Source organism: Podarcis filfolensis (genome assembly GCF_964270895.1).
Source record: "Podarcis filfolensis genome assembly, chromosome: 3".
NCBI classification, from domain to species: Eukaryota; Metazoa; Chordata; class Lepidosauria; order Squamata; family Lacertidae; genus Podarcis; species Podarcis filfolensis.
Genome location: NC_139606.1, coordinates 3,404,492 through 3,417,355, shown reverse-complemented (window position 1 = coordinate 3,417,355; position 12,864 = coordinate 3,404,492). Strand labels below are relative to the sequence as shown.

The window sequence follows — 12,864 nt, the reverse complement described above, 5'->3', positions numbered from 1 at the left end:
CCTTACAGTTTTTCTGTTAGGAAGAGTCAATACCTCTCCTTTCAATCTGAAATTGTAATAAATTCAGGTTTGCTAGCCTGATATCATAGCTCATTAATGCCATCCTGTCTGTATTTTATATAGTAGTTTGATAGTCATTGAGCTAGAATGAAGTTTTTTATTTGCTTAATTTGAGTATCTTCCATATTGCCTTCAACCATCTGGAAGTACTTGGTAAGTTTCCTTTTGCTATATACAATATTATTAACTGCTTATCTGATTGGCTGTTGATTCATAGTCAAAATGCCAACTGTGTGCCATCTGAAGCAGTGAGGTTGTGTTTGCACATAATACTTAAGCCATGGATTAAAATACAGCACATAAAAAAACTAATTCAATCAGTAATAATGCTGTGAGAAAATTTCTTCCAGGCCCACACTGAATGAAGTGGATGGGGAAAACTAGCAGATCATATGACCCACCATCTTCTAGTCACAGGGCCAGCCAACCACCACCACTGCTATTAACAAACCAGCTGGCTGTCCACTAACATAATTACCATATTTTTCGCTCTATAAGACACGCTTTTCCCCTCCTAAAAAGTAAGGGGAAATGTGTGTGCATCTTATGGAGTGAATGCAGGCTGCGCAGCTTTCGCTGAAGCCAGGAGAGCAAGAGGGATCGGTCCCTCTTGCTCTCCTGGCTTCAGGAATAGACGCCCGAAGCCTTCTGAGCGCAGCGGGAGCCTCCTGCTGTGCTCAGGAGGCTTCGTGTTGCTTTCGCTCCCGCTGCGCTCAGGCCCCTTCAGCAAAGCGGGAGGAGAAACGGAGCCCCTTCCTTTTCTCCTCCCGCTTTGCTGGAGAGGCGCTGAGCAGAGAGGGAGAGAATATTTTTTCCCTTGTTCTCCTCTAAAACTAGGTGCGTCTTATAGAGCGAAAAATATGGTGGCTGGTCTGCCCATCTACTGCTGCCACTTCCCCTACTCACTCACCTGCTCCCACCAGCTGCAGTGGCACTAGAAGGCCTGGCTTCACTTTGACAAAGAGTTCCCTAGAGTGAGGTCTTGTGGAAGCAGTCACCCAGAGGGTGCTTGCACAGTTTTTGCTTCAGAATACACGTCAACATTTTCTTAAAACTTTAGTGTTTATAGAAGAAGTTTATAATTGTGTATTTAAGCTGTGATTCAAGTGCTGCAAAGTGAGGACCACACTGGCACTCTCTGGACGACTCTTCCGCAATGCCTTGCTCTCCCTTTCTCCAGAGAAGCCAGGCGCATTCTCAGGTTTGATGAGCAAAGAAAGGAATATGCAAGGCAGCACAGCAGTATTAGGAGGCTGGGCCCAGTCTTAGGTGTGCAATGTCTGGCCCCCACTCTGGTTTCTGCTAATGTTAGCAGAAATCTGTTTCTCTGCATTTGCCACCCATCTGTTCTAATTCCACCCTCTGGAGCAACAGGGAACACTTATACATGAGAACCCTTCAGATATTTGAAGACCACAGTCATGTACTCCTTTGATCTTCTTGAGACTAAACGTACATAACACATATCACTTAGTTACCAGACCTCTCACCATGCTGATCTTCCTTCTTTGGAAGCACTGTAGTTAATAAGTGTCATTCTTTTAATGTGGTGCCCTCAACTGGGCACAATACTCCAGATGCAGCTAAGTCACATAGGACAAGATTCAGCTAACGAGTCCCATCAATGGAAGCCCTACACAAGGGCTTCCAGTTGTTCAACGGGGCTTCTCCTCTCCTCCCCAGCACCCCCAGAATCGGTTTGGGGGGATCAGGAGAACCACAATTGGGCTAAAATCATGGTTTAACTTTGCATGCAAACACAACCCTTAAGTGTAGCTGAAGCCTGCAGTCTGCTTTATCTCAACAAGTGAGTAAAATTCCCCTAGATAGCCAAGATTCCTTCTCCTTAGTGTGCAACAAAAGCAGACATAAGATTGATGCCTACCTTATTTTTTTTGCACATGTCTCCTATTTAGACGTAAATGGATTAATTTACATTTAAATAGCTCATTCCTGGCAATTACTCTGGTCATAATTATTTTGTTTTTAGAAGTGGTTCTGTTCTGGAGTTCACTTATTAATTTTTACTATTTATTACAGCATTTTTATACTATCAACAATAATTACTCTTTTTCACACTATGTACCCCCCCCCCCAATATAAAATATAGAAATACAATGTGAACATAAAATGAAAATTTAAGATTACGCCTTTATGGGAAAATTCAAATGGATATCCCTATACAACCCCCAAAGCTTATCCAAGGTGTTGAGGAATCCCCAGAAAATGGTTGGAATTGGAGGAGGAAAAAATTGGTATGAAGACATTTTGCACAAGAAGCATTTATAATTTCCTATCTAACTGCTCTTGGTTGATCTTGTCTTGCTTCTTAAATTTCTCCAATGGTTAGCAGTAGTGAGGACTTAAATGGTGGGGACCCTAACTTCTTTTACTTGCCTGCTCCTTCTCTGATTTTTTGTGTGTATAGGAAGCATGCAGGAGAAGGAATGAGAGCAATATAGATCACCGTCTGCCTGTCAAGACACCTCTAGGCATACCAGATGAAGGTGGCTACAGAACAACACGCACAGTACAGTTGTGTACCAGGGTGCAGGTTGGATCCAGACAGCTGCTGGCAGGGGGCGGGTTTCTCAGCTTTTGCCAACTCCTTCCAGTAGTAGCTCCCCATGCTGTTCGTTAGGGTTTACAAGCCCCCTGGATTGGCTTTTCAAGGGGGAACAGGGAACTTCAGTGGAAAGGAGGAGGTGGGAAAGCCTCTAGTTTCTTAGGATCCATCTTGATATCAAGCTACATTTAAGGTAAGCTTACATTCCTGCTACTGTTCCTCATTCACAGTTTAGTATTAAATACTGGGCAAAGTTATTGCCCCAAGATAAAAGCGTAGTTGCTTTTTATCACCCTATAAATAATTTTGCTCTCTTTTAAATAACTAAGGAGCTTGCCTTTATCTTCGGAATGCTTTAATTAAAAATCAGGCATAAAATAATTAGTTGGTAGTTAATTCCACAGACTGTTTTGACTCTTTAATTATGAGGAAAGGCTGTGTTCTCCTGCATTTTGGTGGGTGTGTGGGTGTTTTACTAGGGCAGGGCCTTAACAGCCATTGCACACAGGTTCTGGATCTCCCTCACCTCAGTGATACATCTGGCCTCTTCACTCCTGGCTTCTGTCTCCACACTAATAGCGCAATCCTATACATTTCTACTCAAAAGTAAGCTACACTGAGTTCAATGGAACTTAGTCCCAGATAAGTGAGTATAATATTGCAGCCAAAGACTGTTTTGAGGGCTTTGGGAATAGTTTACTTTCTGTTTGCTGCGTTTGTTTCTGTGCTTGTTTTGCTCTCAGCTATTTGGGTTTATCTATCCTACCTACATGAGCTTTTTATACATATATCATTGAGATTGTGGCCACTTCTTTAAATGTTCTGTTTAGCAGAAAAGCATGTTGTAAATATTTTTAAATGAAAGTAATGCAAGTGGCATAATTCCAAGGGGCATTCAGGAATTATTTGTGTGATATCCAACTGAGTAATGCCCTGACTGCCATTGAGTATTTTTAAAAAAGAAATTCTAATTGCTACTCTTGCACATTCCCTTAGGCCTGTAGGGTAAAGATTGCTGCTTAACCAGTACTGTATGGTGGAACTGGTATTACAACTTCCAAACAAGTAACTTTGCTGCTGTTATTTATGTGTTCTACGCTGTAAAGTGCCACAGATGTCTAAAGGCACCCCTTGTTTTCAGTCTGACCTGCTACACGCATGTGGGAAGGGTTTGGGTATTATTTAGCAAGCAGCAAACCTTCCTCTGCCGAGGTAGTCTGGTACAGATGGATGTGTCCCGTCCTGTCTCCCCCACCCCCAGCGCTCATTTTTATCCTTGCACCAGCCTTGATAGTTGGTTATGCTGAGAATGAGTGGCAGGCCAAGGTGAGCTTCATGACTGAGGGGGGATCTGAACCCGAGTCTTTCGGGTTCAAGCCTGGCACTGCCCATAATGCCACACTGGCTCTAGTTGTAGAATCTTATAAGGGCACTGCTGCAGCTACAGAAGACGACCAACCCTTGGGTCTCTGCGGTTGAATGATAAAATTTAGGAGCAAATTGAAAAGCATTAATTCCCAGTCTGTTGCATTAGAATTTAATGCAAGCTTTTATATGAAAGGGAATTTTGAAATATTTTTCAGGGCGGGGAGGGGGAGGGGAATGTTAAACACACAATCCTTCATATAAATTTTAAGGTGCCAATATATGAAAGGTCTCTGTCACATAATTCGCATGCTTAAATCAACTGTATACATCAAGTTTTACTTTACAGACTCCTTCAGCCTTTCCTGACCCATAACTTCCAGTTAGTGCAATATGTTTGTTGGTGCTGATGGGAGTTGTAGCTCAAAACATCTGAGGGAGCTATAGGTTGGGGAAATTGTGCTACTTTTTTCCCTAGGATGATCAAAAGCAATATTTTTGGATCCTCCAAAAATGAAAATGAGAGTTGACAAAAGCCTCTCCTTGTTCAAACACTCCCTTTGGAAATGGGAGGAAAAAACAACCAATGAGCTAGAGCTATATGAAGGTAAACTCAGGCTAGTTTTCTAACCACTTACACTCTTGGTGTGAGCTGTTTTCACAATTGCCTCCTTTAGAGTAAGATCAAACATTGGTAAGATGGGGTTCAGGGGACCTTCATTAACATCCTAGTTATTAAGCAACATTTTACTTAATTTGTTCTGAAATTACATGTTCATGTTGCAACAGTGACTTAGAATTAGAATGGTCATAGCAAGATCTTTTATCTGATCATATTGAAGAACGTCAAAAGAAGCCTTGTATCATCTGTATCATCCTCAGAGATCTGCTGAGTGCTCTTCTGTTGAGATTTGGACAGTGTCAATGAATGACGGCCTTTTTGGCCATGCCCATTCACTGCCCTTGGATCATTCTCCCCAAGGGAGCTTCTTCTCCTGCCCCACCCCTTCAAGTCTCCTTGGTGCCAGAGAGAAACCTTTCTTTTCTCAGAAGTCTTTTAATTGTTTTCAACATTAAAAAAATCTTAGCATCTTTTTCAGCCAGTGTTTTAATATTGCTTATTGGAATTATATAACCTAAGAGCGATGTGTGTGTGTGTGTGTGTGTGTGTGTGTGTGTGTGTGTGTGAGAGAGAGAGAGAGAGAGAGAGCTTGTGGTGGGATTGTGTTGCTAGCTGTAGTTTGATCATGATGTTCTATATCGTTAATCTGTTTTAAACTGTACATTGCCTAGAGGCATACATAATACTGTACTTGTAATAATACATTTATTCCACACCCTGCAATGCAGCATATGGGCAGTGCTTTGTAAGTCAAAACTTATAATGAAAACTACAAGTAGTACTATGAAAATAACTTTCTCTAAGTTTATTTTATACTCCATATTCAGTTCCACTTTGGTGGATAATATGGTATGCCTTATCAGTAATACAAATGACTAATCCAGTACATTAAGAACTATTTTGTTAGGTAGCTTGTTCTCCTAGTCGGATATAAGAGCATGTGTCCGAGAGACAGAGGTACCCTTGAGGTTTAGCTGCCTTTATCAGGGCCAGACCTTTAGTGTGTGTGTGCCCCTGCCCTGTGGAACTCCTAGCTTATATTTTAATATCTATTTATTAAATTTCTATACCACCATACATCTGTGAATCACAGGGCAGTTTACAATAGAAAAACACAAACATACATAACGTAATGGCAAACAAAAACAATTCCTACCCCAGTATTTATTTTATTATAGTAGTTTGGCAGGAGCATTCCTTGCACATTTTTAGACACCTTCTAAAAACTTTTATTCAGACAGGCCTTTCAGATCTGAGATTCTTTGCCAATCAATTCTCAGTGATACGTTTCACATTTTTATTTTAATACTGTGTTTTTAGTCTGTATATTGCCCTGTGACATTTTATATGAAAATGTGGTTTATAACTATTTCAATAAACTGCAAGGGGTTGGACTAGATGACCCTTGGGTCCCTTCCAACTCTATAGTTCTATGAAATAAAATCTTGTTGTTTGTTCAGTTTTATACCTTTCATTCATACTGGTTGCTGTAAGCAGCTTGTGCATTACTGTATTCCCAGTTCAGGATGAGATTTTGATTTACTGAGCTTCGCATTCTTCCAAATACCTAGTCACACAATAATTGCATTCATCTGGAACGATATCTTGCTATATATACCATTACATGTTTTTCAGATGTTAATGGCTCTTTCTTTTTTCTAGATATGAGACATGAGTGTTGGACGCAGAAGATTAAAGTTGCTGGGAATTCTAATGATGGTCAACTTCTTTATATATGTGATTGTGGAGGTGTCAAAGAGCAGCGGCCAAGCAAAGAATTCAAAAAGGCACGTTATAATACCACAGGCCAAATTCTGGAAAAAATTTGTTCCTCACAAGGCATATTGGAATAAACAGCAGCAGAAGCTGGAACGCTTATCCAATCCGATTTTTGCATTGCTTACAAATATGACAGTGGAAGAAAGCTTATCTTCTAATGGCAGCTTTTCAAATGCGTGTGATCCTGACCCATTTGTAGCTCTACAAATTAATGGCTTTAAAGACTTGCCAGATAGATTTAAAGACTTCTTGCATTACTTGAGATGTAGAAACTATTCATTATTAGTGGACCAACCACACAAGTGCAAACATAAACCTTTTCTGCTTCTGGCTATCAAATCACTTATTCCCCATTTTGACAGAAGACAAGCAATCCGACAGTCTTGGGGGAAAGAAATTAAATCGGGAGATGCAACTGTTGTGAGGGTCTTCCTGTTAGGCCAGAACTCTCCGGAGGATAACTTTCCTGATCTCTCAGATATGTTGAAATTTGAGAGTGAAACCCACCAAGATATTCTTTTATGGGACTACAAAGATACTTTCTTCAATTTAACCCTGAAAGAGGTACTGTTTCTGAAATGGGTGAGCAATACCTGCCCAGATGCCCAGTTTATTTTTAAGGGAGATGATGATGTTTTTGTGAACACGCATCAGATCCTGGATTACTTGAAGAGTTTAACCAAGGATAAAGCCAAAGACTTGTTCATAGGTGATGTGATCAAAGATGCTGGACCTCATCGTGACAAGACACTGAAGTACTATATCCCAGAAAGTATTTATGAAGGCTCTTACCCTCCATATGCAGGAGGTGGTGGGTTTCTCTATTCTGGTGATCTTGCATTAAGATTAGCCAATGCATCTGACCAAGTCCTACTCTATCCCATTGATGATGTCTATACTGGAATGTGCCTTCAGAAACTTGGGCTTGCTCCCGAAAAACATAAAGGCTTCAAAACTTTTGGCATTGAAGAGAAACACAGGGATAATATTTGTTCCTACACAAATCTAATGTTGGTCCACAGCAGGCAACCCCAAGAAATTATTAAGATTTGGACGAACTTGCAAGATCCAGATTTAAGCTGTTGAGTACATATATGTCCAAAAGTTCTCTCCAAATTTGGGTTTAATTTCTTGGCTAAATGGTTAGTACTTTGAATGGTTTGTTTTGCAAAGCAAAACTTGCTATAAATGGTTTGTCCAGAACGTCTAAAAGAACAATTACATCAGTAACAATGCACATCATGAGGATATGGCATGTAGATGCAATCCTTTATCTTTCCACTGTCATGTGTTCAATACTTTCACCGAATAAAAACCTGAAAAAGCATACCCTTCAGAAGTTGTGATTAAACTATTAATTTAATGACCATTTAGCTCAAATATTAGAAGACCTTTCCTGTTTTCTAATTATAATAATTATTTAATTGTGGTGATAGAAGCTATACACTGATTTGTTTTCCTGAGATAAGATATCTCGGAGACTGTTTTGGAACTCAAATTCAAGAAAGTAACTTCAAAATAAATAAACTTGGGTGGAGTGTTCAGCTCTCATACTCTGAGTACTCCTATTGGAATTAAGTTACAAGTAATTTAAGTTTATGGATTTAAATGGACCTACTCCTGAGTAAAATGCAACTCATGTCACCAAACAGTTGGTTTTTATGGCTTTCCTTTTCCACTGTCTCGTTATATCCTCCCACTGAACAGTATTCAGTTAAATGTGATGGAGATCTGTGTAACCTGTATGTAACTGTGTTTAAAATATCAGATGATACATATCTATGGCTGAGAAGCTGTATAGTTTAAAGTGTATTTTGGGAGGTTAAGTGTTGCTTTGCATCAGACTTAGCTAATGGTCAAGCGTTTTACACTTTTTCTGAAACTGGTACCAGACCTACACAGTCTCTTTATTTCCACAGTAGGCTTAACATTTGCTCTGTTGTCTTTTATGTTGTTTAAAAAAATCAGGCAACTTCACTGATAAAATTAACTGATATGTGAATTGTTAATTGGCTTACAAAAACTGGGCCTTCCTTATGGTCTAGGGTTAGAACCTTATGAAAATGTGCAATTTCTGAGATTCCAAATCACTCAAATGACCCCTATAATTATTAAGGGTATCTCAAAGGCACAGGTCCTAAAACACTCTATCTGCCATATCTTCATCTGTGTTATATCAGACAATTATTCAAAACAGTGACTGCTTTCTTTATATACGTAGAAGTGCCTGTATTTATTGTTCAGATGGAAGACCAAAACATTTTCTTAAATATATTTAAGAAATATTTGTATAGTGTTGTCAGTCATATTTAAATAGAGTAAACTATTTTAAATGTGTTGAAATATAAAAAGTTAAATAAAGTTAATTGTTTTTGAATTTCAAAAAGTATATGTGTGTACATCCCAATTTGTATAGACAAGTCTAAATAATTCACACTATATAATGATCACCATCAGTATGTCAACTTTAATTTACTTGAGAGCTCTTATGGCCTGGGTCTGTGGTTTGTTGCCCCATAAGATGGGGCCATGTTCTTGTCCATCACACTGGTGCAATTTCTACCATTGCACTGCTTGCTAGGAGCAAATTATAACCAGTCAACAAGGAGTGACATTTTGCACTGGAAAAGCCCCTCTGTTTCTGTGGGTGCAGCAAAGTTGTCCAAGTTCATTTCCATTTCCATGGTGTAGGGGAAGCTTAGTGGTATTATGAGGTAACATTTCAGTGGCAGAGAGACTGAGAAAGAGATCTACAGGCAGCATGGTAGTAAAGGGGCTTGCAGGGGCATATATAATGCTCGTCTTTACGATAATCCAAAACTTAGAGCAGTGGCATTCTTCCACATTGTTTTGAGATAGGCTCCAGTCTCCTCAGAGGGGTTTCTATCTTTTTGATGTTTAGATTTGAAGGGAAATCTGTTCATTCTTAAAAATATTCTATCCTGATATAGTTGTATGCTTACGTTAAGAAAGAAAATTGCTGAGGGAGGAATTCATCATGGCAGTCATTAAACCTTCCCCCGCATGCATTTCTGGAGGTTGTTCTTATACCCCACAGCCAATTTGGGGTGGGGGTGGAGGAGAGGAAGGGGGAAGCCCCATTGCAGTAGCAGCACTCATTAGTATATTCCCCTACTCTAAGGCCACTGTTCTGTTCCCCCTTACATGGAACAAGCACCATTGAACTCAAAAGGGGCTTATTCCTGAGTAGACATGTAGAGGACTGGACTTTAAGGCCCGTATCCTGTGAACACTTGCCTAGGGATAAGCCCCAAAGAATACATTGCAACACACTTCTGAGAAAACACACAGTAAGCTTGTTCATCTTAGTCCTTGTCGCTCACCTCGTTTTCCCCCATTTTTCTGTATTCCGTTTTGTTGCTTTACTCCACGCTTACTGCACCACCAAGTTCATATTGTCTGCAATCTCTACGTTTTATCAAGAGATAAAAATGAGTTTTTTTTAATTCTATTTTTGTAAATAAAATAAAATGTCTTTGAATTTGAAAAGTGTGTTGCTGTAAGATTTGATTAGAAACTTGTTTGCGGTATTTTAATACTTTGACTTTACAGCAGATTGGTTCTATCTGGTACGTTCTGTGTATGCAAAAGCAGGAACATATTCCACTTTATGTTGGTAGCAGCACTTTGGCTCCACTGAAATAGGTGAGTCAAGTTACTTTTGACTTAAGTCTCATTGATTTCAGTGCTGAAATCACTAGACACTATCCAAAAATAAAACTGAAAACAACACCTGGCCATTGAGTAAACTCCATGTATGCTGCTCTGAGCTTCTTAGAGAGGAAAGATACAATATAAATGTGATAATTAAATAAATAAATAAATAAATAAATGGTAAAGCCCTTAACACAACAGTAAGTTGCCAATAACTTAATGAATGTAAGGAAATTCAGACAATTTAGACTGTTGCCTAAGGCAGTAACTCCTAATAGGGAACAGGTGCTGTAAACTTAGGAACAGTTCAAGCTGTGCTGTACATCTTAAAAAGCAAGTTAATGAGAAATACACAACAGTCCCATTTCAAAATTACATGTGCAGCCCAAATTCATGTTTATTCAGAAGTCTTCCTAGTTCAGTGGCACACACTCCCTTTCCCTTCATCATGGGGTTCCAGACCTGTTCATGAGGGCAGCACGAGTAGCTTAGAAGCATTACAGTAGAAATCGATGATGAATGCAGCACAAACACTCTTAAGAATCTGAAAGCATATGCTGCCAACTTGTACCTGTTAAAGTGGTAAAGTAGAGCTCTAGCTATAGTAGTCTGTTGCAGCAAAAGCAAGAGTCTTGTGGTATCTTAGTATGTTTGGCATAATCTTTCCCTGGAAAAAGGAACCCCAACTGGAAGAGTACACCACTTCCAGACGCACTATAATCCCCGTACAATACTTGGATAAGGCACAAATGTTACAAAAATCAATTTAACCCACAGCTCTAAAGTTCTTAAATTTTAACCAACTATTTTAAACTGCTTTGAATAGATAAGCTGAACTGAAAATGACACTGAGAAGTTAAGAAAAGGACAGCAGAAAAATGACGAGTATCTGAAACAGCGTCACCTTAATTTGTTTTGACTGAGTATACACCTTGTTAATAAGGGACGTGGGTGGAGCTCTGGGTTAAACCACAGAGCCTAGGGCTTGCCGATCAGAAGGTCAGCAGTTCAAATCCCCGCAATGACGGGGTGAGCTCCCATTGCTCGGTCCCTTCTCCTGTCAACCTAGCAGTTCGAAAGCATGTCAAAGTGCAAGTAGATAATTAGGTACCGCTCTGGCGGGAAGGTAAACGGCGTTTCTGTGCACTGCGTTGGTTCGCCAGAAGCGGCTTAGTCATGCTGGCCACATGACCCGGAAGCTGTACACCGGATCCCTCGACCAGTAAAGCGAAATGAGCACTGCAACCCCAGAGTCGGTCACAACTGGACCTAATGGTTAGGGATACCTTTACCTTTTTACACTTTGTTAATATCCTTCAATAATTTTAAAAGTAACAGTTGCACCATTGAGAGTAAGCCTTTGCTGTTAAGATAATAAAAATATAAATCCTATAATATATGGATCAAATAACAGTAGTCTTAATAAAGACATATGAAACCTCCATAAACCATGAATCAAAATAGTTTTTTGAGCAGACTGAGCCTTGGGCACTCATTTATCCCCTTTCTTGGCTTTGAGAAGATACTATGGGACTGGTTCTCAAAGGGTGTGACTGACGTGCCACACTAGCAAGATCTGGCAAGATTCAAGGACAATCAAAGAAACATTTAAACGTTTCAGATAATATATATATATATATATATATATATATATATATATATGCAGAATATGGATAGATATCTTTTCAAAATGAGAACAAGAGCACCAAGTGATATTTAGGACATATTGTTGTGAACACGGATTTTCAACTGATGAATATGATAGCTCAGAAAAGAGAAAGGTTTCTTTTTGTTGATTAGGAGATGATTTCTTTGTCTCAAATTAGACCTAATATAAATGAGATTATCCAGCAAAAGCAAGTTCACACCTCTCAATGAGTTTGTACACATATTAAGGTTCAAATATAAGAGGCTTGTTTATAATTATATTTTGGGAATGATTCATGTTCTTATGTAGTTGCATTATTTTATACTTTCTGGATGTTCCATGATCCTATTATAAAGTAATTGTGTTCTGTATTATGAATCAAGCACAGCTAGGAGTCGTTTCTTTTTTGTTTTTCAGTGTATTCCTTACCAATAAAAAACTGGGTGTGGTGCAAGATTATTCTGAAAGTATGGCCCAGAGAATTTTCTTTTGATAACTGCTGTACTGTGGCCAAGATACTGGGAAATCTTGGAAAAGGAAGGGGACAAATTGAGATTGCAGAGTTTTGAGAAATTAAAAGGGAAGGTGAGAGATTGGCTGCACTATCATCAAATAAATGAAGCGTTTAAATTGGACAGTAAAATTGGCTTCCAGGTGGAAAAATCAAAATTGGAGACAGAATTGTTAGAACCCAGTACTAAGAATTTGTCAAAAATGTACAACTTGCTGCTGAAATGGAATACACAAGATGAAACGGTTAAATCAGCTATGATTAAATGGGCTCAGGACATTGGTCATAATATTTTGTTTGCTGATTAGGAAAAGTTGTGGACCACCGGGATGAAATTTACGGCATGTAATGCTCTAAGAGAAAACATTATGAAAATGATATATAGGTGGTACATAACCCCAGTCAAGCTTGCAAAGATTTACCATTTGCCTGATAATAAATGTTGGAAATGTAAAGAAAAGGAAGGTACATTCTTTCACCTTTGGTGGACGTGCCCGAAGATTAAGGCATTCTGGGAAATGATCTATAATGAACTTAAAAAGGTATTTAAATATACTTTCCCTAAGAAACCAGAGGCCTTTCTCTTGGGTATTGTCGGACAGGGGGTGTTAAAGACGGACATAACTTTCTTTTTGTAC

The 12,864-nt window shown here is 39.2% G+C and overlaps 1 protein-coding gene and 1 long non-coding RNA gene across 9 annotated transcripts in view; one reads left to right on the top strand and one right to left on the bottom strand.

The window, feature by feature from the left end:
* Positions 1 to 9,902, top strand: part of B3GNT2 (UDP-GlcNAc:betaGal beta-1,3-N-acetylglucosaminyltransferase 2) — a 50,761-nt gene extending 40,859 nt beyond the window's left edge. For 6 of the 8 annotated variants that reach the window (XM_083606673.1, XM_083606672.1, XM_083606671.1 and 3 more), the window contains one exon: positions 6,276 to 9,902. In XM_083606673.1, coding sequence (XP_083462799.1) covers positions 6,285 to 7,478 — 1,194 coding nt within the window. In that variant the 5' untranslated portion in view covers positions 6,276 to 6,284 and the 3' untranslated portion in view covers positions 7,479 to 9,902. Of the gene's footprint in view, positions 1 to 53; positions 214 to 2,488; positions 2,820 to 6,275 lie in introns of those variants that run through there. The other 2 variants (XM_083606670.1, XM_083606676.1) reach the window with 2 other exon arrangements.
* On the bottom strand, positions 8,730 to 12,219 carry LOC310759527. The gene is made up of 2 exons (XR_014546379.1): positions 11,370 to 12,219; positions 8,730 to 10,998 (listed from the first exon to the last, which is right to left on the bottom strand). It is a non-coding gene; the product is annotated as an uncharacterized lncRNA (long non-coding RNA).
* Between the last annotated feature and the right edge of the window lie 645 nt (positions 12,220 to 12,864).